The sequence below is a fragment of the Dermacentor variabilis genome, chromosome 7 (genome assembly GCF_050947875.1).
Source record: "Dermacentor variabilis isolate Ectoservices chromosome 7, ASM5094787v1, whole genome shotgun sequence".
Classification (NCBI taxonomy): domain Eukaryota; kingdom Metazoa; phylum Arthropoda; class Arachnida; order Ixodida; family Ixodidae; genus Dermacentor; species Dermacentor variabilis.
Genome location: NC_134574.1, coordinates 155,643,331 through 155,668,574, shown reverse-complemented (window position 1 = coordinate 155,668,574; position 25,244 = coordinate 155,643,331). Strand labels below are relative to the sequence as shown.

Sequence of the window (25,244 nt, the reverse complement as noted above, 5' to 3'; positions counted from 1 at the left end):
TGTAATACGTGTTGCCTGTAAAGTGCGCGTACCGGCTCTGCCGTGGGTTGCGCCAGTCACAGGGCCCAAGGGGACAATACCGTATCGCATGTATTTTGGAGCTGGGGATTTTCGGGACCATTATTTTATCACAAGTTTTCTGTTCTTTTGCGTTTGAGCTGGGCTGTGGACTGCACTGACTGGCCGAGAGCGAGGCGGCGATATGCGCGCACAAGTGCCTTTGCGGAGGACTTCCCAAACCGTGACCCACACGACGACGTGATTGTGCGCGTGACCTTTGAATGCGTGGGGAGTGCGGTGTCCTTAAGGTGCGCGTGCATGACTATGTGTTAGTTTTGAATGTTATTAGAATAACATTCTTGTCGTCGGGGTGGTGTCACAGAGTGCATGCCCGCGCCCCTCTCGAGTGGGCCGACATTGCCACCGCAGCCGCAACGCTGCTTGCACGGCGATGAGGGAGAGCGCTTCCCATTGTCCCCGAACGCGCCCGACGGGTTGATCACGTGGGTCGCCGGAGTGCGGCGGAGGGACGAGGCGGCAGAGCAGCTTGGAGGACGAAGGAGTGGGGTCGTGCACCGGGGAACAGCTGAAGATGTGGTCGGCAGGCTGAGATCTCCAGGCCGAAGTCTTCGCCGGTCGAGCGACAGACGGTGCAAGTTCGTCCGGAGCTTCGGCAGCGAGGTTGCAGCAGCCCGACGCTCTTCAGATCGGGACCTCGGCAAGCACGCCCCAGATAAGCCTCGTGTTCCGGGCCGCTCTCAGAACTTTCCGCCGGACTCTCTTTCTAATCGCGTTTAATCTTTCCTTTTTTTATCCATCGCGTGTTGTTTCTTATATGTCCTGGTAGTTTAGTGTTTGCCCTATTTATTGTCGCGCGTATTTTGTAATTGTGTCGCGTATTTTATTGTATTTCGCGAGTGTTAATGATTCCCACGTGGTGGGCTTAGTGTCGCGCGAGTGGCGTCAGGGCGTGTGCTGTGTGACCCGCACGCCTTCCGCGAGCTAGGACCCACTACTGGAAGTTTGCATGTTTGTTTTCCATTATGTCTCGGGTATGATTTTATTGTATTAAATTGAGTGTGGGTGTTGTACGACGTCGCCTCCCGTCTCATGCCTCTGGTTCACGGTCGATCAGGCGTGGACCTTATCGCCGGTCAGCAGTCGAACCTTCAATAACGCACGCGGGGTGGGTTTGTTGTCGCCCCATCCCCTCCGGTTCGGAGAGTGCGAATTACCTCACCACCAATCTTTGACAGTGTGATAATACAATGCATTGACGTATTCGCGGCCGCTTTCTTTCGGTACTAGCGCAGTGAGAGCTGCGTCCGTGACGTCACATGAAAACTATCTGCAGCATAGCGCGTATGTTAATGGCTAGCAGTCTGAATTGGGGCTAGTTGGTGGTTTATCCCAGCACAGTGAAGAGCCGCAGAGAGCGAGAACAATGTTAGCGAGACCTCTTCGTCTCATCAGCGACACAAAACGCCCTTATGAATTTATCGCGGGCGAGCGAATTTATCACTGCCTTGAGACGCTTGCCGCGTTTCGATTTGGCCACCTCAACGAGCTGAACCGTTGCAAGACATTGTGTTGCAATTTAGTAGCGTCTGTGCGTGTTCGCAGCGTTTTCTGCACTTCGAAAAGTATAGCTTACTCTGAAATTTACGACAACGAAGGCATATAAAGCGCAATAAACAAAGCCGCAAGAACGTCTGAATCCACAAGCACGAAGATCAGACAAATCCATGTACTACATCCCATCATTCACGCGGTTACTGTAACATGGCGGCTCGACGATTGCAACGCCAGAATTCCCTCTAGTAATTATTTTAGGAAACTCTATGGCATAAGCACCACTTGTGCGTCGCTGGTTGATAGTCATAAAGGAACTCGATACCTCTCGTATTCTTTAATTTCCTACTACGTCAGGGGGGTTAGCGACTGGTACGTAGCAGTGTCCTAATAAACAGTTATGTCGAGCATTATTCGTCGCGTTACATAAAGTAACATTCCTGTCCGTGAGTACTATATCTTCAGCTACTAAGAAAACCAAAAGGATGTAGAAGCATGTGGAGGTCAGGCTCTGTGTGAGGCGTAGACGCTAATTTTCGTCATTTTACTGCCTGTTTTAAAGGGAGGAATATGTGACGGCACCATGTCTTGTGTGACGTTTGGTATAAGGGTATTCCTCAGATGATCTGAACATGACGAGATGCAGAATGACGACGTCAGCAATCCTGTAAAGCAAATCAGCTGAGACGATAAAACAGACAAATCTATAGCAGATATTTTGTTGGCGTTGAAGACGATGTGCAGGGTCCCAGGGATCGTAAAAAAATGACTTAGGCTAGCAGATTGATTCGAATGTATGCAGTGATTTGACGGTTTTTATTTCTCAGAAGTGACTGCGAAGTAAGTCGTGTTCTTTCCGTTTCGGTCACATAGAAGTACCAGCAGGAGATATAGATCCACAAAACGTATACAAGTGACAGTGTTGCGACTGTACAGCTTTCGTAAAAGACCTCCATTCTTGTTTTCACTTCATATACCAATCTCGTTTTTTAGGCGTGTGTTTTCCTGGAAAACAAATTTAACAGGAGTTGTAGTGCGCGGTATTAAATATCTTGCGTTCGACGCGTGATTACCATTAGACTCGTGTAAGGGCCGCGCTTCTTTTCCCCAACAATTTTAACGATGTGCGGCCCTTACACGGCATTGAACTTTTTTTGGTCAAAATGGTGCCGGCACAGCCTTGACTTGTGCAGACCCCGGACACCCGGATGCACCATTGCATAATTGCAACGCGCTGCTCTCGCCATCTATAGTAGCGGCATGCGGAAGCACGCAGATCGCGAAAATTCGCCGATGCGCGAGCGCAGCATGGAGGGACCTAACGTGATTGCTTCTCCGTCTGAATGTTCGTTTTTTTTTTTCAAATTTGGGGCTGCCAAGTTCGGGGTGCGGCCCTTACACGAGTCTATGCGGTACTTAGTGCACCGCGGAAGTTTTTAAGGCCTTACTAGAGTTCTCGCAGTGTTTGCCAGGGGTACCAGGAATATTATTTTCAATATTACGCGGGGGCTTCTCTAGACGTGTCATTAAGTTGCGAGCTTATGATTGCTGTCCGTATACTAAATGATTTTTAAAAATCAGTTTGGTGCCTATAGATATTGGCGGTGTTCGATTTGCACCCATGATAAGAACAAGGCAAGTTCAAAGCAGAGGTATGCAAACACGACACAGACTGTCAGCCAGACTACGGCACTGTAATCGTGAACCTAAATTCTCCTGGCCAATTTGAAGCGTGGCAATGTTATTTTTAATATTCTCCGCGCATACACCAGCTAACGTGAACATGCTTAGAAAGCTGGCTGCCGTGAGAACGCATACTGACGCGAGACAGGCTGGCACCTGCGGCCGCCGCCCACTTGAAAGAGAACGACAAAATGCGTGGTGGTACGCGTGCTATCCGAGTGTCAACCGTTAATCAAAGAACACCTTTTTGCAAAGGTTTAGCGTGTTAACTTCGTGACAATATTTCGGGCTCATAGATGAAAAACAAAGAAAATGCAGTGAAATCCCGATGATTCGAAATCTCCTTATCGGAATTGACTGATAATTCGAACTGCTCTGTAGGTCCCGGCAAAGTCCTATGCACTAGAATAGAGAAACACTCCCGCGAATTCGAACTCCCAAGAACCACGCAACGGGTTTTTGCCGAGACCGAGACCGAGCCGAAGACCGAGACCGAGCCGGAGCAAGCGTATCAGCGCGCGCCCTCCTTTCCCGTCCGGCTTAAATGGAGTCGGAAAGGAGACTCATGCTTGATACACGTTATACCACGCGCTCATTTACGTACCCCTCCTAACGCGCGCGCTCGATCACGTCATCTACACCAGTATAGACACGCGGGAGAACGGCGCGCGTCAAATCACCGTCCTTCTCGGCTCACCCTCGCACGTTTATGCCGAACCTAAGCTTCTTCCGGCGCATGTCGTCGAGCACTGATTGGAGGAAAGATAAGACTCCTTCGATACGAGCGCACTGACGGTTTTGGTTTTGCGCGCTGTGTCGCACAATTGATTGGGTGCTTTGTTTGAAGGGGGCTTTCCTTCGTTCGAACTCCGTTTTATTCGAATAAACTTCCGGTCCCTTTGGAGTTCGTATTCACATAACTCGACTTCATGTCTTTAGATGTCGCTTCAGATAATGAATCTGCACGTTCGACCTCAGGAAGAAAATGCTTATTTATTCATTTATTTTTATTTATTTTGTTATTTCTCATTCCCAAGAGACGGGTGAATTTTATTCAGCGGACAATGCAAGTTCACATTCTATGTAGCATTCCTGTTTTATTAACGCGATAGCGTTAAGGAGCTCGTGTCGCAGAAAAGCCGGTGTCGTCGGCATCGGTGTCGGTGTCGGCGTCCGCGGCGTTAGCCGTGAGCGATAAATCACGGCAGGCACTTCATAAATAAAAGGCAACTTCCAAGATGGGCTGGGTGGGAATCGAACCAGGGTCTCCGGAGTGTGAGACGGAGACGTTACCACTGAGCCACGAGTTCGATGCTTCAAAGGGGTACAAAAGCGCCTCTAGTGAACGCGGTGTTGCCTTAGAAACGAGCTGTTTCTATTTCGATAGCAATTACACGGACACTCCAGGCGCATTTTTGCCGTCGCCGTGATGTTCGGTATAAAGTCCAAGGGCGACAACTCCGTCGCCGCGCACCGTATGATGTATGTGCGAGTAAAAGTACGCGAGGGGAGCCGACGATCGCGGCTCAATCTGGCACTTTCCTAATCGCTAATTAAACATCTTCAAAAAACTGATCTACTTCCTCATCGTCGAGACTGGATGTTGGAGCGTAGGCTTGTACTACCTTTAATTTATACCTCTTATTAAGTTTGATTACGACTATACTGCTACCCTCTCGTTAATGCTGTAGAATTCGTCAATGTTGCCCGCTATGTCCTTATGGATTAGGAATCCTACCCCGTATTGCTTCTTATCAGTGAGACCTCTAGAGCTGACCATTATTTAGCAATGTGTAAGCCTCACCAGTTGTTCTAATCTCACCAAGGCCGATATTATCCCAAACAACGTCTGAGTTCCTCAAAGAGTCCTGCTATAAGCTAGCCTCACTCGACAGAGTTCGGGTGTTCAAGGTTGACAGGGCGAATGGCCGTTCCAATTCCGAACCACGCATGCCCAACCACTTCTCTACCACCAAAGTTGCTCATACTTTGTTTTTCATTTGTACAAAGTTATCCCTCGAAATGTTGAGAACGGCAGCCCACAAACAAATGTAATGTAAAAAACACCGACAGCGCATGTCCTTTATGTTAGCTCTTGTCAGAGTGAAGTACTAAAAATGCGAAACAATAACAGAAGATCGACCCACGCAAGGGGCCGCGTTTCTACCAGAAAGCTCGCCTTCGTGCATAGCGTTCGCAGCCAGCGTTTCCCGGTAAACGTTACGGTTACATGGGCTGCAGTTGCCGGGAAGCATGAAAAGGCAGTAAGGGGTCTTTGAACGCTATCGTGTTCCACTCTTAAAGACGAAGCTTAAGCGCCCTCCAAATTTTTGTTTTCTTTTCTCCCTTTCAAATAAAAGAGAACCAGAACAGAAACGAAAATATCGCAGTATATGGGGAGCACCACCTGCCGTGGTTGCTCAGTGGCTATCGTGCTGGGCTGCTGAGCACGAGGCCGCGGGATCGAATCCTGGCCACGGCGGTGGCATTACGATGGGGGCGAAACACGAAACCACCCATGTACATAGATTTAGGCGCACGTTAAAGAACCCCAGCTGGTCGAAATTTTCGGAGGCCTCCGCTACGGCGTGCCTCATAACCAGAAAGTGGTTTTGGCACGTAAAACCCCATAATTCAATTTTTATGGGGAGCACCATCGCGCAGGGTGGTTCAACCCGGATGTGCGCGCGTGGTCACATGACTGGATGACGGAACGCACTGTGTCCCTTCGGTTGCGATTCGGCGCCACGCGCTCTGCCGTTCGTGTTCCGGCTTGACGCCGACAGTGTACATTCTCACAGCACCCGTGAGAAGTCTTGAGCATGGACGCAAGGTGTTCTGGAATCAACGACACACACACGCCGTTCTTTTTCAAACACATTGAGAACTAAAGAGAAGAAGACAGCCGGAATAGTTGTGCCACCCCTCCACGAGAAAAGTACTTACGCTTGCACACTCGTTCGCATTCGGTTTTGCTTGGAAATCTATTGTATTTCGGGCCCTTCTTCTTCGGGAAAAAAGTTCTCGTCAGTGTGCATTCATTGGTGTCGGCGTCGTAGAAGTAGCTTTTGAAGGGCCTGAACCAGTGGGTATTTTTTTGCGTATGCTTTAGGCACCTTGAGTTTCCTGGTTTAAGAAAGAAGAAAAATTTAACGCTTTTTCCGCCAGCTGTAACCTATTGAGGTGCTCTACAAGAATACCCACACACAAAAGAATATATATAATAATAGTGCTACCGTTACCTTAATAGATAAATGATGCACAAGCTTAATATTTAAGGTCTTGATATCTGTAGATGAGGTTAAATCATTCCGCTTCGTCAACAACACACTACCATATGTTTCTTTGACGGTTTCTGCGCGTACAGTGCTAACAGTGACACATAAGTTTTTTTTATGCGCAGAGGTAGTGTTTAGTCCTTTTCCAGATAAGTATACCCATGCTAGCTAAGCACCAAACATACCGAAGCAATATTAACGAAATTTTCCTCAACTTTAAATTGGAAGGCGGGCAAAAGTTCGGGGACGCGTGCTTATGTATTTTCTTGTTGCTTATCTTGATTTCAGTTATGTTTAGACAATCGTTACGTACATATCTGATACAATGAATAGCAAAGCGAAACCGATAAAGACTATTTGCTGATTACTCGTTACTTTACCAGAAGCAAGCAAGTCTTCATGACTAGCAGTAAAATTTTATCATTAAATATATTGGAGGATTAACTGTTTAGGACAAAGAGAAAGAGGAGAAAAAGTTATATCGGATGCTGCAATAGCTTCTTTTTTTTCGCTTTAAGGAACACACTGTAGAGTAATATTAAGTTGAGCGGTATTACAGTCAATTACGCAATACCAGAGAGATCACTGTTACAAGGAGAAGAGGCTTGGTAAACAAGGAAAGACGCATTAATGAAAACACGGATGGCAGTATGTGTTCTCGCACAAGGCCACTCATTTGTACATGTTTCTCGTATGTTTTCTGTGGCCTAAACGACATTGTACCAGAAAACAGCGAGTGCGAGCAACTTGTTAGGCGTCTGTCGCGGAAATAGGAACCATCCTAATGCACATCGTTCAAACTCGGCGGAATAGGAAATTTGTAGAAAAGAGGCGATTACTTGCGCACGTCATCCAGCAGCTTTTTGCATTCTTGAAGTTGTTTCGGTTGCCTCCGCAACCAGTGTAGACGAACTCTTCACAAGACTGAAATACTCTGTTGTAGCCGAAGCGAACCTGTTTTGAGTAGCAATCGCCTTCGTCTATCAGGAGGGAGCAGGCGTCGTTAATGAACTCTGGAAAACGGAAAACAGGAATTCGTGACGCGAAAGAATAAAGGGGCCTAGGGGGATCTTAGCTATCACTAGTCATGTGTACTATAACGGGAGTGTTGGTACATTCGACTTGTTCCCACCGCACTACGACACTCCTCGCGCCGAGGCGGAGGCCTCTGGGACATTGGAGCCAGAGACAGCACGTCCGAGCCGAACGCTCAGCTGCTCCCAAAGTTGTCGAAGGAACCACGTGACTGGAACTCTGCCGGATCTCGGTCGCGCTCCGACCTCGCTCCGTGACACGTGGAGCGTGCTGCTCCGAATGAAGAAGACGAATGTGTTCCGAGCACTCGAATTCGACCAGTCGAATGCACCAGAAGCACAAGGTGTGTTGAATTAAGATGTGTCGCGTGGGAGGCGAAGAATTTTCCGAAGGTGAAGATACCCGCAGCGGTGACTCAACAGGGTATACGGCGTTTCGTTGCTGAGCGGTTTCGATTCTCATCGACCTCGGTGGCAGCATTTAGATGAACACGGAACGCAGTCGAAAATGTTCCGTCTACCGCGTTTTGGGTGCGCATTAATGGAAATAAAGTGATAAAATGCAATCACGCGAATCAATCACTACTCGTAAACAGTGTGTGCACGAGTTCCAATTCTAAAAATTATGGTCATCTTCAACGGTGGGGGGGGCAAAATAAAGAAAAAAACTTCAGAGAAGCCAAGAATTGTCAATAAATTTGAATTTGTTGATTACTCCCTAGTTTGTTGCAAACGAGGGTATGCTAAGTATTTAACACAAAATATAGATGAATCATTGGAAATGCCTCGTGCCGATTTAGATTTTACTTACGAAATTCAAACAAAAACAACTTGCATTTCCTTGACCCAACGACAACAGAAAGTTGCGCATACGTTGCACGTACAGTCAACCACAACAGTTGAGGAACCACGGGATCTCAGAAAACGTTCAATTTCCAAACAGCCTGTAACAGTAGTCAGTAAAACCGAACATCACAATGTCGTTCACATACACTGATAGAGGCCGTAAAAGCGAATACTAGGCTGCGTTGCGAGGCTGCGAAGATATTCAGCTTTTTTCTCGTATCTCGTGTTCCGTAAAATTTTGTGGTTGACTGCACGCTCGGTCCCCTTGTTTCACACCCGAGCCTGTATACATTAGTCCAACATCTCTTTTGTCGTCACGGTCAACGAGCTTGGCGTCTTGAAAGCGTTATTCGAGATAGTATGAAATACTGCTTTTAAAATTATTGTGCCCACGAAGGAGGTCCTTTAAAGTCAGTGTTCTGATGCCGCCGTTAGAACAGTTGGCTTAATTAAAATTGTGAGATTTGACGTCCCGCGACTCTAAACAGACAGAGTGCTATGTGGAATGCTGTAGTGGAACACTCCGGATTAAATTTTACCACCTGGAGCTTTTTAACGTGCACCTAAATCTACGTAAACGAGCATCTTCTTTTTTTTTCATTCCTCCCCTACAAGAATGCGGCAGCATCAGCCGAATATCCAGCCCCCACTGTACCACCACGGCGGGTCGGTTAGTTGAGTTGGCAACCTGAGTAGTCCTCGTCGTATGCAGTGACACTTTTTTCAAATGCGAAAATATCGCAGCTGTTTCGCACTCGCCAGCTCCAAAAAGTTGTACGAGTGTATATCTTCGCAAGCAATAAAGTGCACTTTTTTTTCCCTCGTACACGAGATAAAAACAAGGAAAACGTTCATTTATGAGCGTCAATAGAAAAACGCGTTTCGATCAGTTTTTTTTTTTTTTTTTATGACACTCTCAGTAACGCGCAGGTTTCAGCTAGTTGGCGCCTCGTTGAGTTGACGTGTCCATTTTTTGCCCCGGCAGAAGTCCGTTTCATTTTTCTTTGTTGACTCTGCTTTAAAGCAAGGCCTGCGCTACTCCTCACGGGGATTTGAATAACCTGCAGTGTGCCCTTCCGAAGGTGAAAACCTTGACGAGCAACGCAACAATACATGGGCAAAGAAGACACAAGTCCTGCGTACTTGTGTCTTCTTTGTCCGTGTTCTGTTACGTTGCCCGTCAAGGTTTTCAGCTATGAACCAACTAGCCAAAATAAAGGTTTTATTGTTTCCGAAAGTGTGGAACGAAATCGGCGACCAGTACCTCAGTTCCAAGATGGATGTATCCTCGAAGCGCCTGAAGGGCTGGGACAATACGAAGAGTGAAGCTTTCCGAGCTCTGCAGACCGTCGTCTTGTTGTTTTCAGTGTTCAAATATATTGTTGGTTATATGCTTCACGGTTATATACCTTGCTTCTCGTCGTTCACTCCCTAGTTTATTCGAAACAAGGCTGCGCTTCTAAGTATTTAGCACAAAATATAGCTGAATGATTGGAAGTGTAGTGGATGAAAGCACCAGCGCAAGGATGTTTGGGGCAAGCGTTCATACTAACAGGTCACACGCTACAGATAAACTTAAGTGCCAGAAGCATGTCCTTCACGATGACCTCTCCACATTTCCAAAACTAAACTATCTCTCTCTGTATATGTGCCGGCTATATTGACTCAAGCATTGTGTGCTGATTTATTGCATAACTTGAGGCGAAGCGCAAGAAGCACGAGGACAAGAGAAGGAAACGAAGACACAGCGCTTCCTTTTCTTTGTCCTCGTTTTTTTTTTTTTTTGCGCTTCGCCTCAAGTTATGCAGTACCAACTAGCCCACCAGTCCGTTCTTTTTTTTTTTTTGCGCTTCGCCTCAAGTTATGCAGTACCAACTAGCCCACCAGCCTGTTCTCTTGCTTTATTGCGTCATTACTAGGGGACATTTCGTGGCCACTTTCTGGATAGCGGCTGCCGAGGACGTCTTACCTGCACATTCAGTAAGGCAGTCCAACTTCGTGCGAAATGTGTTGCTGTTCTCATCGCAACCGCCGTACATGTAAGACAGGCACTTCCTACTGTCCGGGTCAAACCAAAAGCGCTGCACTAGCCCCTTCTTGCAGAGGCTGTCGTTCTTCGGACCACCGCACATTCCGTAGTGTTCATCTGTTGGTGTCGCAGAGAAAATGTGAACGCGTTCCGCATTGAAATCAACGGTATAGCATAGGTCGTCTTGCAGGGATGAAAAATTTTATCAACGTTAAAAAAAATTGTTGCCATGCACGAAGAATACAAAGACAGAAACAATAAATGAGGGCACACTTGTGCGACCTTGGAGGCGCACAACCTAACTTCCAGCGAAGCTGCTTCGTTCGAGCAGTTAGCAAATGGGTTTCGCTTTAGTAAGAGAACGTTGTCGTTATAGAAGCTGCAGCTTGTCGCAGCGGATACATTCGAAAACTTCTCTCTTTTTTTATGTGTGGTCTTCTTACCTCTGCACTTTTTGTTACAGTCGTCTTTAGTTTCAAAACTGTTTTTTCCAGCATCTCGCATATCAGTGTAGAATTTCTCGCATCGTGCGGCAGTCACGTTGTAGAACCACTTCAGACGAGCTGTTGACGTTCGGACACTCCGAGGTTGCTTTTGGCACATTAAAGGGGCTTGTCTTGTTTCCCACTCCTCAGAAGAGTCGGAATAGTCGTTGTTCGAAGAGACGCAGCATATCCCTAAATGAGCATCAATAGCGTTAGCTTATAGAACGCGTAACAGAGGACAGATAGGGCATAGTATCAGTGTGTGGCGCAATTAAAACCAAACCAGAAGAAAAAAAATGCATCAGATATACGCACGCTGCAGGAAACTGATCGTCTGAGGCAGAGAATAGTCTCGTCTTTCATTTCATTTATCATGTCCTGGCTCACTTTCTTATTTTACCCGGTATGACATTAACGCATTGCTCCACACCTCCACTAAAACTTTTACGGCGCGACGTTGGGACAACCCCGAACATCGACAAGAGCGCCTCCATAGACTTGACGTTGGATTACAATTCCGGCTTCCACTTCGGTTGCGGAGAAGCCAGGAAACACTCATTCATCGATTACGGCTGGGTGTGGCATACACCCACCGATACCTTCACAAGATTGGACAAACACGGGACCCTGAATGTAGCGTCTGTCACACTCTCGAGACAATAGCTCACGTACTTTGCGTGTGCCCTCAATATGCGGCCGAACGAAGAACACTCAAATCTACTTTTGACAGCTTGGACTCCCACCCTCTTTCAGAAGAAAAGCTTTTGGGCGCGTGGAGGAGTGTTGACTGTGCCCAACGTGCTATAAAATCACTTTTGAACTTTTTAAATGAGACTGGTTTAGACGATCGCCTCTAGAAGCTGTGAGACGTGCAGTCAGTGCGAAATGTGTTTGCGCAACAACTTTTTGTGACAAGATTACTTTTTGTATGGACAAGATTACTCTTACGTGTATTGCGGCTACAGTGCGCATCCGCATATTGGACAACGTGTATATAGTATCTCAATGTACCATAACATAATCACCCGCCACCTACCTTTCTCTGTATTTCCCACTTCCCCTTTCCCCAGTGAGGAGTAGCAGGCTGGAGACACGCTCTCCAGGCCGGCCTCTCCTCCTTTCTCCTCATTAAAATCTACTCCTCGTCATACTCCTTCATTTCAAACATTATCAAGATCCAATGCACACGTCGGAAACTTGTAATCTAAGGGAAACGAAGCTTTTGGTGAACTTGGCGCTCAAATGCTATGTCATTAACTGCGATCTGTATGATTGTGTTTATTTTCATCCTAAATAAACATGTACTCCCACACAATGTTTGTCCATCACACAGACAACAAATTAAAAACCTCGCGCAATGTTAAATGTTTGTGCATTACACCATTCACAAGCTATGCCGAAACTCAAACAGCAAAATACATGTAAAGGACCAGTCCCACCTCACTTGGCAAGAAGCCGGCTGATCAGACGCCGCCTAACACTCGAAAGAAAAGGAAAGCTCAGCTTTAATAAAGGTGTTGTGCCTTTGAAGGCATATAGTTGTTACACTGATGAGAGTTACAAAATGTCTGTCGTTTCACTGCGTAATTTCGCAGGGAACAAATTCGCCGCCGGCAAATCTGTAGTGGTAGCGCAGATGGGGCTACATATAATCCGATTCGTTTGCTATCCTCTGTGTGAGCCAACCGGCTCGACAGCAACTTCAACAGCCATGATCAGCAAAGTATATATGGGAGGGTTTGCCTAGTATAAATTTCGCTTTAAAAAGAAATATCGGTTCAGGCATTGCGATTCTCATGACGGATAATCGAAGGCAGGCATGCGCACTTGTTACGAAGAAGTGCTGATTTAAAATCTTGGAGAACATTCGCGACAGCGCCGTAAGGTTAGACGGCGTTCTGAACGACTGTTCCTGAACATTTCGCTGAGTCAATGGCCTCGCTGCCCTACATAAAAGCAAACACAACTACAAGACATCTAATAAACTACTGGTATGTCTTACGGGACACCCGTCAGGTCTTCGTCTTTCGATCATCTGTTCTGTCTTTCTCGATCTTTCTTGGCACGGCGGCACATAAATTTCCCTAACTCACTGCCAAGAGTAAACGCTACGTCAACCCCTTATCATTTGCCGACTTTCTCAAAGGCCAACTGTAACAAAATCTCACTTCGCACAAGTTGGTTATAGATGAGTAGTATATGAAGCAATCTTGACAAATTTGAAGGGCTTAAGTACCTATTTTTATTAAGCAGTTACTGCCTAATTTTGCAAGCTTTTTTTTAAATAGTTAACCGCCTAATTAGGTAGTTAACTGCCTAATTTTCTTAAACACCCCCTAAGCAGATGACGCGTGTACCCGGTGGTTAGCGGATAGGACGCAAATACCAGGTCGTCGCCTCTGACTGGGCACTCAAATGCTATGTCATTAACTGTGATCCGTATGATTGTGTTTATTTTCATCCTAAACAAACGTATTCTCTCACACAATGTTTGTGCATCACACAGACAACAACTTTAAGGCCTCGCGCAATGTCAACGCTTGTGCATTACACCCTTCAGAAGCTATACCGAAACGCAAACAGCAAGGAGCAAGAACAGCTGCCTCCAAGACGTTCGTTAATAAAACGGAGGCAGCCTCATCCTTCCCCTTTTGCAATAATACCCCTCCCTTTTCACCGCAGCGTCTTGGGTGCATTTTAATGTGGAATAAACGTGGTTTCATTCATTCATTCATTCATTCATTCATTCGCCACTGACTTTTAGCACGCCACGGCCGCCACCTGATCTCGGAGGCAATGCCGAGAAGTCACACTTTTTCTCAACGTTCCGGGTCGCGCACTATCTTCAGCCGGCGGTGACGCTGGCATGCGTGTAGGAAATGTAGGAAATGTAGAAAAATGGGACGGTATAAGTCCCTTAAGGCCTTCCATATCACAAAATGCCATACACACTATTCAGACAAGAACAACAAATATAAAGAAAGCAGGCAAAGAACGAATACCCGCAGACACCACAGGCACCGTATAAGATCACAAGCACACGAATAACGTCAATATGAGAGCACCAGTGCTGGAAGCATGGTCCAGTAATTGGAACCACCACCCACCATACAGGAAAAGGAACTCCACTCAAGTTCTTTAATCCGTATCCCTATTATACATATTTCCACACACACCTTACCACGGTGGAGGCGACGCATCCTGACACGAAGACATTCGAAAAAAGAATGCACACAGAGAAACGCAGAGCACACAAAGATGCTAGCGCCCGGAAATAATGATTACGGATGATTGGAGATTTCAGAGAGCGAAGCTATTTGCCAAACTTTTGAGACCATCGAATTACGGCTTCAAGACTGTATAAATTTCCTACACTTCTATTGCGAAAGCTTTTCAAGCTTCTTGCGTGTCAGCAAGAAAATATTTTGTGCTTCTTTATACTCATCCGTCCAGTCAGAGCGACGACAACGGCGTTCTGGACTACACCGGATCACTCAAAGTTGCTGATTCTCAATGCCCGCGCTCATTGTCTTTCCTTCTTTATTTTCAATGGAAACCGTCTTCTATTTTCTACCATCGAGTGCAACATGTTTATGAAGGCCTGCGCGGAGTCACAGTTTATGTAGGATGCTTGTACTGAACAGCCTAAAAAAACACTGGCAATTTGCTACACGTACGCTTCGCGACCACTCGTGGGATTGCCAAACTTTACGAGAGGACGTCCGGTCAAAACAGGCTGATGAGTATACTTTCGCGTGATTCAACGTCAACTGTCCAATGTGCTTCGGCAGCTACTCACACGACCCACCGTGGGTGCTCAGTGGCTATGATGTTAGGCTGCTGAGCACGAGGTCGCGGAATCGAATCCCCGCCACGGCGGCCGCATTTCGATGGAGGCGAAATGCGAAAACACCCGTGTACTTAGATTTAGGTGCACGTTAAACAACCCCAGGTGGTCCAAATTTCCGGAGAGAGAGAAGAAACTTTATTTCAAAGTGAAAGGATTTATGTGGTTGGTGCCGTCAGTCCAGGGCCCCAATGGCTGTCGCTACCGCTCGTGCTCGTCGTATCAGGGCCAGCCAGACCTGAGGCTCGGAGCGACGGAGGATCGCCTCCCGCTGCGCAAATGTTGGTTGGGGGGATTGTAGAACAGGGATATTCTGAGGTAGTTTTTGGCACTCAATCGTGATGTGGAACGTCGTCGGTGGTGCTCCGCAGCCTGGGCAGATGGTGGGATATAAGGTTGGGGAGAACTTGTTGAGAAGGAGGAGGTTCGGATATGAGTTGGTTTGAAGACGTCTCGGCATCTCGGGAATACGGCTTCATTCCGGGAGAAGGATTTGGGTGGAGGGTCATGTCGCAAGCAGCCTAGTCTGTAAAAGTCTAGAGTGCCACGGTATGTGTTGGGCAAATTCTGGGAGGCTTGATATAGGTTGCTCGCCTCACTGCCAGGTGCCCGGCAGGTTAGCTCTCGGGCAGCCGCGTGAGCGCGGTCATTTCCCGACAGTGAGGCATGAGCAGCTGTCCAAATCAGCCTGATGCGTGGTATCGAGGGATCTGGAATGGCGGGGAGCTTACGTGTGCTGGTGAGAGCGCGATCGGCTTCCCGAGGTATATGACCCCTGAGGTAGGCTCGACATGCGTCTTGGGAGTCTGTAATGATGATGTGGTGATCTTTTCATGTGACTGACGATGTGGTTGCTGGCGAGTGCTATCGCCAACGTCTCCCCTGTGAGCGTAGCCTCGGTTTGGACGCTACACGAGGTGACGATATTACCCTGATCGTCCGCCACCACCGACACTTGTCTTTCTTTCCTTCTTTCTTTCTTTCTTTCTTTCTTTCTTTCTTTCTTTCTGATCGCAACAGCGTCAAGAGGGGGTCAACGAGATCATCTTTTATCTGAAGAAGAACATCGTGAGCGGACAAATGGGGGTGAAATCAAAACTGGGTGTGGGAGAAGAGATTTTGCATGTCCAAGAAAGGTTGACGCCATTTTAGGATTACATACTCAAGCAGCTTTCCGATGCACGATGTAAAGTAAATTGGCCGTAAACTTTGGATCGACAGGCGTTTTCCGAGCTTGAGCATGAAAGTGATTTCGGCACTTCGCCATTCCAGAGGGAGAGTGCCGGCGTGCCAGTGCTGATTTTACATAGCACAAAGCGTTTCCAGGTTCTCATCCGGGAGATTTCGCAGTAGAGTATAACGTATCCCGTCCTCTCCGGGTGCGGTATTCCTATGAATGTCTGCGAGTGCGGCTTTGATTTCGTGGGCAGTTATGTCAGTGCCTAGTGGGTCACTCTATTCTCCATACGGATAGTCCGGATAGCTTTGCTTAGAGCCACGGGAGAGATACCTTTGTTCAAGGTCCTTCAGGAGCTGGTCTCCGTCTCCTCCGTACTGGTGGAGGAACATTTGAAGCTGCCGATTTTTATGGGATTTCGTGTTTGTCGGATCTATTAGCGACCGAAGGATTGCCCAGGTTCTCACGGTGCCCAGCGTACCATTTAGCTTACCACAAAACGTTTGCCAGTTAACACTGGTTAGCTGGTCTGCGTATATCTGGGCCGCTCTCGTGATTTGGGATATTCTGTAGTGAAATTTTCGATTGAACTTTTGCCGCTTCCATCGCTTCGTGAGACCTCGGCGCGCGCCCCACAGATGTAGAAGATGCGGGTCAACCTCGGGGGTCTCTGTCGTCGTGGTTATGCAGCTAGTCGTTCTGTTTAGATCGTTGCGTAAACCACTGAGCCAACTGGCATAATTTTTGGGGCTTTCATCACCTGGGGCTCGGTCCCTACGGATTGCGCGGAGTTTCAACCAATTTGTAATGCAAGTTTTCTTTTCAGGGGCGTTTGTAACTTGCGCGACTGATGCGGATGACGAGAATGTGGTGATCGCTACCCAGCGTCTCGCCAGTGTTCAGCCACTCGCCCTGGACCCCCCTCGTGAAAGTGAGATCCGGGCAAGTGTCTCTCATACACTATTTCCCTGGCGACTATAGGCTGGGTATGATCTGTTATGAGGGTGAATCGGTGACTATGTGTGAGGTCCCAAAGTCGGGTGCCCTTTGGTGTGTTACTGCGATAGCCCCAGGCCATGTGTGCGGCATTGAAGTCACCGCACACTACGGACATTAGGCCCAACTTGATGAGTTCCAAGAGTAGGTACTGAAAATTGTACCACCGAGCACGAGGTGCACTGTATACATTTCAGATGTACAGGCTATTTTGTCGCGTGTCCGCGGAGACAATCTCAATGATTTGATGAGGGATGTGTGACGTGAGAGTAGTATGGGTATAGGTGAGTTTCCTGGACACGATCGCGCACACTTTCGCCTCGTCCGAACCCCTAATGGTCTCGTAGCTACGGATAGGTACAAGTGTGGCACCCGGCTCTCGGAGAAGTATGGTGTCCGGCGGTTCTGACGCTGCGGCAACGTACTGTTGCAGCGAGCCCCGTTTAGATCGGTACCGCAATTCCATTGCCACGGCGTCAGTCCCGTCGTTCTATTGCATTTGCATTGCAGGAGCCATCATTCTGTAGCTGGGCTGGGCGAACGTACGGGTGAACGCGCTCGCTTGTCGCTAATGACGGCGCCGAGGTTGGTGTAGCGCGTGCGACTAGTGAGGATGAGGAGGATGATGATTTAGGGGGGAAAGGGTTGTGCCGTGAGCTCTCTCACGCTCTGCTTGAATTCGTTGGTAATTTCATGTAGCATTGGTTTCAGCACGGTGGTTTGGAAGTCTAGAAAGGCGGCTCGGGTCTTTTCCTTGACCACCGTGAGAATGCTTCCTCGCATCTCCTTATAGCTCGGTGCAATTCTCGTCGAAGCTCATGCTGGAGGTCGCGGCACAATGCAGTTGTCGCTAGGGTAGGAATCTTGGTGCGAGCTAGGCGCCTGTGTTTGGGATTGGGTTTGTGCTAGGGACTGAGGTTCGGATGAGTGTGAGGGAGATTTGCGCAGTGAAGGTGGCGGGCCCTCCGCCCAACTTACCCCCTTAGGTCCGGCTGGCCCTTCGGGCGCTGCTAATGGTAGTTGTTGCGGTAGCGATGGCGGCTTCTTCTTGGCCGGTGATGGTGCCACTGGTGGTGGGGACGACGGCGGTGATGAGGATGATGATGAAGGTGATGATGGTACCCGCTCGAAGTTCTTAGAACAGTCGCCAGGGCTTCGGCTCCAAGATCGTGACCGGGATCGGGACCGTGATCGGGACCAGGATCGGGACCGCGATCGGCTTCGTCGCTCTCTAGATTGGGACAGAGGACGATGCTGTTGCCGTTTTTGTTTATCGAGTTCCTGGCGCACTCGTTGCTTGTTGGGTGGCTTTCTTGCCCAGTCCGTACAGCTGGGATCGGTTGTCGGGTGATCCCCTTTGCACGTCAGGCACCGGGGCTGGCACTGGTGAGGTTCGGTGGTGGATGGGTTTTCAGTCCCACATGTGGTGCAGCGCTTGATTCTTGGCGTGGGACAGACGTCCGCACGATGGCCCACTGTAAAGCATACGCTGCGCACCTGGACCCTCGGGGTGTGTATGTAGCATCGGTACTCGGCCCCATAATACCTCACGTAGCGCGGTACCTTGAGGCCAGCAAATGTAATGATGGCTGTGGTTGTTCGACCCATCATGCGAGCATGGAGGATTTCCACCCCAGGTGCCAACAGGTGGTCTAAAAGTTCGGTTGGTGTAGTCCCTGTGGCGGGACCCGTGATTATTCTTTTGCAGGAATTATCGGGGGAGGCAATGTATGTTGAGATGGGATAGCGATGCGGGCCAAGTGTAAGCGATGTCATCTTGTTAAGGCTGGTCGCGATTCTTTCGCTTGGCGTGCTGATGAGGGCGATGTTTTGAGCACGTTGAACACGTAAGTGAAGCTCGTCGACCTCTTGTTCCTTGAGGCGCGCCTCGATGCCGAAGGCGCGAGTCAGAGAGCGGCGAGGCCACTCACCGAACATGAGACCGTTTCTCGTGCGCAGGATGACTTTAACATCGTCAATGGGCAGAGGTGGGGGCCTCTGGGGTCGTCGTGGCATAGTTTAGTTCGAATGCTGCGTCTCGTGGCGGCGGGCTGCTGGGTCAGACTTAACGTCGGCGCGGCGTCCCTTCCGGCCGCGAGCGGTGAGCCATGATCCATCCGCCGGGTCTTTTGGATATTCTTTCTATTCCCCTTTGCCCCACCCCCAGTGTAGGGTAGAAAACCAGATGCTGTTCTGGTTGACCTCCCTGCCTTTCCTACCCTTGTTTTCTCTCTCTCTCTTCGTTTGCTCGATCGTCGCCGTTGGTAGCTTCCACCTCCATAATCGGGCTAAATGGGTGTTCGTGGTGTTGGACAAGGTCGGCAGTCCCTGGACGCCGATCCTGACTACGCTGAGGCTTAGCTCGAGCACGACCTGCAGGGTCCAAATTTCCGGAGTCCTCCCCTACGGCGTGCCTCATAATCATAAAGTGGTTTTGGCACGTAGAACACCACAATTTAACTTAATTTAGCTACTCGGACGAGCGAAGCGTTACGTCTGAGCACGCGCTACAGGACGGCCCGCCAAAGAAGGTCGAAGATTGATCATTTACAGCACACAGACCACGGCGATCCATAACGCTGCCCAAAAGTTTTCCGTGAGCACCCCGATGTGCGCCGCCCTAAACAGTAACATGAGTATTGGAATCACCATATACTTTATTAGTGTATTAGTGCTTTTCAGCTTACTGCAGATGCCCGCGAGAAAAAAAAAACGCCACGTGACATGCCCGCTTGCGCGCCGTGATTGCACTGCTCCCAAGCGTTCCCCGCACAAACGAACATAGCATTTATCCGGGTGTGCTAATCGGACGTTTCGCATAGCGCTCTACAACTTTCGAATTGGAATTTTTTTGCCTAACTTCGTTGCTTCAGAAGTTGGTTAATTAATCTTGACTATTCGTATAAGGGGACATTACACTAGCGCGCAAAAAAGGACACAGACAGGAACATGAAATAGACACACCGAACGCTATAGACACACTAGCGTTCGGTGTGTCTTTTTCATGCTCCTGTCCAGGCACGTACCCAGGATATTTTTTTCGAAAGGGGGGGGGGGGGGGGGCAACCCAAGGTAACATTTCTATGCAAATAAGGGGGGCGTACCTTTACTAGTGCAAATGTGAATAACGCCCGCCATTCGCCATAAAGACGCGTAAACCCGCAAAAGAGAAATGATATAAGGTGCATCTCACAGGTAGCACGCCTGTAAGATACACCTCTTCTTTACTTGGCAAACAAGGAACCACATCGAATGGACTCGCGCAGGAAAGAAGCGCAGAAAGAACACTAACAAGAACAAGTAAACAAACGAAAGTGCAAAATAAGGATTTCATTATCATCAGCCTATTTTATGTCCACTGCAGGACGAAGGCCTCTCCCCATAGCAGATTTCTATAGTAGCATACAACTTTAAAAAAAAAACAGCAGTTGGCAACCAAGGCACACTGATCGCGCAAAGTTTTGTTACTCCGCCAGCCAATCACAGAAGCAAACAAAATCGTCGTTATGCGGCCTTTTCAAGATGTCGTCGTACTTGATACCTCCGGAGCGTCTGCTGTTCTTGAAGAGTCTTTTCATCGACGGAACCAATGAAGTGTGCAACAGACATGGACAAAGCGTATGGAGTCTGAGCATTTCACTCTTCAAAAGTCTACCCGCCTTGGTTGCTTAGTGGCTATGGTGTTGGGCTGCTAAGGAGGAGGTCGCGGGATCAAATCTCGGCCACGGCGGCTGCATGTCGATGGGGACGAAATGCGACAACACCCGTCTACTTAGATTTACGTGCATTTTAAAGAACCCCAGGTGGTCCAAATTTCCGGAGTCCCTCTACGGCGTGCCTCATTATCAGATCGTGGTTTTGGCACATAAAACTCCATAATTAATTACATCTTCAAAAGTCTGCAGTACAGTTCATTTCACTGCTCAGCCCGTTTTACTCATGAAATTTCACTCCAACTGAAGTGAAACTTGACATTAAATAGTTACAGCGAAGCAAACCTTTTATTTCAGTTCAATAAAGAATTAGGCTTTCGACATTCCACTATAATAGGCGAGAAAAAACGTATAAAATTACGAGCTAATAATTTTATTTTTGTGGTTACCGCTTTATTTGAGTAACAGGAAAAGTTTTAGGCAGGAGGAATAAACTTTTATTGTAGAACCAGCACTTTATGATGGCCGGGCCTAGGCCTCCCATGAGGGGACGTCGAGGGCTTGCTTCGCCGCCGCCTCACGGGCGTGCTGGGTCGCCCAGGTTTGGTCGTCGAGGGCGGAACTCCGCAGAGCCTCATGCAACCTCGACCATAGGGTCGTGGTGTTAGTCTGTGTGTGCTGTGCTGGGCACTCCCATAGCACATGCGGAAGCGTAGCCGGGTGAATGCCACAGCACCGGCAGTTGGGGGTAGTGTAAACGTCTGGGAATGTAAGGTGGCGGCGGGCGGGTGAAGGGTACGTGTTTGTTTGTAGCAGACGCAGGGTGGTAGCCTGCGCCCGGCTGAACTTGGGGTGAGGTGGGGGGAAGGTTCGGCGACTGAGGTAAAAGGCCTTAACGAGATCGTTATAAGTGGTCAGATTGCCCCTGGTGTCCAACTCATCTCCAGTGACTCCAGCGCGGTTGACTAAGCCTCGCGCAATGGAGTGGGTGACCTCGTTGAGATTGGGGAGGTGTGAGTGGACAGGGCCCGCATGGGCCAGGATCCATGTCAGGGAGATCATGCTGTCTTTAGAGTGTGGTGCCTTGCAGAGGATGCGAAGAGCTTGGGGAGAAATACGGCCTTTGCTGAAGTTAGTGACGGCAGAGCGAGAGTCACACACGATGGTGAGACAGGTGGGATCCAGAGTGGCAAGGGCGATGGCCACTTCTTCAGCCGTCTCGGCAGTGGGGGTAGTGGCGCTGGAGGCGTGGTGTAGGACTCCATCGCGTGTGGCGACGGCCACAAATCGTATGCCATGGGAATATTGGGCTTCATCAACAAATGTTACGCCAGGTGCGTGAGCAAGGGCTCTTATGGTAGCTCCAGCCCGAGCTTGGCGCCGGGCCCTGTTATATTCAGGGTGCATGTTTCTAGGGATAGGGTGTATATAGATCCAGCTACGGATGTCGGTCGGGATCGGTTGTTTGAGGCCCTGTTGCTGATGGTAGGTGAAGCCAAGCGTGGATAGAATAAAGCGTCCCGTTTCAGTAAGGCTGAGCCGTTCAAGCTGAGAGCGTTGTTGGGCTTCAATGAGTTCGGCAAGGGTGTTGTGAACTCCCAGTTGGTTGAAGAGTTCAGTGCTGGTGTAATGCGGGAGGCCAAGTGCTTGCTTGTAGACCCCTCGTATGAGGGTGTCGAGCTTGTTTTGCTCAGCCCGGTACCAGTTGAGGTACGCATGCAACGTAGGTAATGTGACATATGACAAAGGACTGCACGAGGCGGAGAAAGCTTTCTTCTTTGAGTCCCCCTCGTCGGTTAGAGATACGTTTAAGAAGGCGTGAGGTGTTTTGAAACTGAGCACAGATCTTGTTGAGAGCCAAGGCGTTGGGGCCTTTGGTAGACATGGTGAGACCGAGGACCCGGATACTAGGGACGTGTGGGATAGGACTGCCATCTTGAAGGCGTAGGGTAATGGCGTCACAGGGTCGGTGATCAGATTGGTGTTTGGGAGGGTGACCCCGCTGAATGGCCTTGTAGAGAAGAAGCTCCGATTTAGCCGGCGGACAGCGCAGTCTGGTTCCTTGGAAACAAGCTTCAACCGTGTCAATCGCCGTTTGGAGGGTGTTAGATACGGGACCTTTTCCTGAGCCTCCTTCGAGTTCACCAGACAACATCGAATCGCGTCACACCTAATTAAGGAGCGCAGAAGCACATCTACTACGTTCCCGAGGCGCAGCACGCCCAAACAAGTTGGCGTCCTCCACCTCGTGCGCCTTTATGTGGAGCTATTGTACCACTGCTTGACTCTTCCTGAACATGTAGCGGGAGCCTGGCACGGTTCCAGGTAACCTGGGTCCCGAGGAAAGCTGCTTTGCAGATCTGAAAAGTCGCTCGAAGACAACCCGTCTGGCCCCATCTGCCTATTGTGACACTTGCAAGCCGCGAGGCAACGACGGCCGTAATGCACCGTGAAGCACTGGGAGCAATCCCCCCCCCGTCCACCTTTGTGACGGCAGTTGCAGACCAGGAAGGCAATACCGCACACAAGTAATTCCTCGGACAATTGGAGCCCAATGACGACCCTCTGCGCCGGGTGTGACTTACATTCGCACGGGCGCCTACCATTGGCCGAAAATGACGCCACCTGAGCGGGCTCGCCGATTGGCCGAACGTGACGTGACTTCGAGACACCGAAGGGGTTAAAAGCCAGAGACCGGGAGCAGCAAGAGAGAATTCCTTCATTCATCTCTTTCGAGCTTCTTGCCACGTGCCGTAGCGTCCGAGTTGCTGCCGGCCCGTAATGACTTTGACTGTTAATTTCTTTGTACTCTCACTGTCAATAATGCAAATAAACCTCCAGTTTTCATCTCAAAGTCATCCTCAACTTCGGCCAACTCCCGCACCCAACGGCAAGGTCCAAAATCTGGGGGCAGCAATTGGGATTGTCCTCCAGATCCAACAAGGGCTAACTCCACTTGACCATCACTGCCACGGCACGCCCAGATGGTGATGCCGTGGGCGTAGATGGTATGGTTAATATTGTCGACTCGTTGTAGTTGCTGGGCAAGGCCAATCATGACTAAGTTAAAGAGCATGAGAGAGATAACTGAACCTAGCGGGGTGCCTTTGCTGCCAAGGGGAAGCTGGTCTGATCGTAAATCCCCGGCCGAGAGGGTGGCCGTGCGATTGGAGAGAAAGTCACGAATGTAATTGTAGGCTCGCTCTCCCAGGTGGAGGTGGGAGACCTGGTCAAGGATAGCTGCATGGGAAATATTGTCAAAGGCTTGAGTGAGGTTGAGTCCGAGGATGACTTTCATGCTACGGGAACGGTCGTTTAGCACTTGATGTTTGAGCTTCAACATAGCGTCTTGAGTAGAAAGGTGAGGGCAAAATTCAATTATGGTGTAGGGTGGGAATTGTGGTGTGACTGTTGATGCGTGCTAAGAAGGCTTGTATACGTGCCTGTTCCTGTCTGTGTTCTTTTTTACGCGCTAGAGCAATGTCCCTTATACAAATAACCGCGAACTATAGCCCAGCTTTCTGCCTTAATCTTGACTAATTATCCAGTTAAGCAAAATGCAAAAAACACCGTGACACACTACATACAAAAGTGAGCAACAAGAATTCGGTCGCGTCGTCTTAGAGCGCACCGGCTTATATAATTCTGGCTGAAGCTGGCTGAAACACCCTGTATGTATGTATGTATGTATGTATGTATGTATGTATGTATGTATGTATGTATGTATGTATGTATGTATGTATGTACGTATGTACGTATGTACGTATGTATGTATGTATGTATGTATGTATGTATGTATGTATGTATGTATGTATGTATGTACGCGGATATATATTGTTTCTCTTACAACGCCGCATTTATGTGGTTCTATTTGCACCCAAGTTATTAAACTTGTTTTTGGAAGTTGGCAGAGTGCTTGAAGCCTGCTTCACCTCCGCCGCCGGTCGGCCCGGTATTTCACCATTTCCAGGATCGGCCCACGCATTCCTATCCACGCGCCCTGATAGGGACGTATAAGCCGGCCAGGGTACACCCCCCCTGGTAACGCATGCAGGGGGTGCATAGGGGGCTAGAGGCAAACAGCTTCGCTGTAGAAACTTACCCACGAGCAGGAGCAATGAAGGCAGACATCGAACTACATCCATAGACGCTCTAACCGGCCGATAAACGATAACTGAAGAACCTGTGGAGTTTCTTGGTTGTCCATTTTATGACTGACTTGTTTGTGATAGGCAGCAGACATTTTTCGCGTAGAAGAAAAGAAAAAGGTACAACTGAAAGAGAAAAAGAGTGTGATGTATCAGTCGACTGTTTTTTGTGATGCCTTTGTTGTATGAAATACGGCTCGGTGCAGCTGGTGTGGTGACTCCCCCAAAAGGTCTTGGACTTTGAACTGCCTCGAAATGAATTTATATGCGGGTCAACGGAATATACTCTGCATCCATCGACGCTTTAAAACAACCTTTCACAGCATATGTCTCAGATGTCTCAAGAGATGACATTTAAACATGCTTATGAGCACTTTTTCTTGAAACTGGTAATTAAGCATGTTACTTTTAAATCAGAGCCTCCTAAAGATACTATATTCAGTTTACGGGCTACTGTTTGGGATGAATGGCTTTTAGTAGCTTCAATATGTTTTGT

General features: G+C 48.6%; 1 protein-coding gene and 1 pseudogene across 1 annotated transcript; one reads left to right on the top strand and one right to left on the bottom strand.

Annotated features, from left to right (window-relative positions):
• Positions 1-2,367: 2,367 nt before the first annotated feature.
• Positions 2,368-24,846, bottom strand: LOC142588239 (carboxypeptidase inhibitor SmCI-like). Its single transcript, XM_075699802.1, has 6 exons — positions 24,703-24,846; positions 10,886-11,119; positions 10,383-10,559; positions 7,373-7,546; positions 6,202-6,381; positions 2,368-2,577 (listed from the first exon to the last, which is right to left on the bottom strand). Exons 1-6 carry the CDS (start codon positions 24,743-24,745, stop codon positions 2,537-2,539), a joined length of 849 nt encoding a protein of 282 aa, XP_075555917.1. The 5' UTR covers positions 24,746-24,846; the 3' UTR covers positions 2,368-2,536.
• LOC142589128 (U2 spliceosomal RNA) lies at positions 24,443-24,586 on the top strand (annotated as a pseudogene).
• Positions 24,847-25,244: the final 398 nt, after the last annotated feature.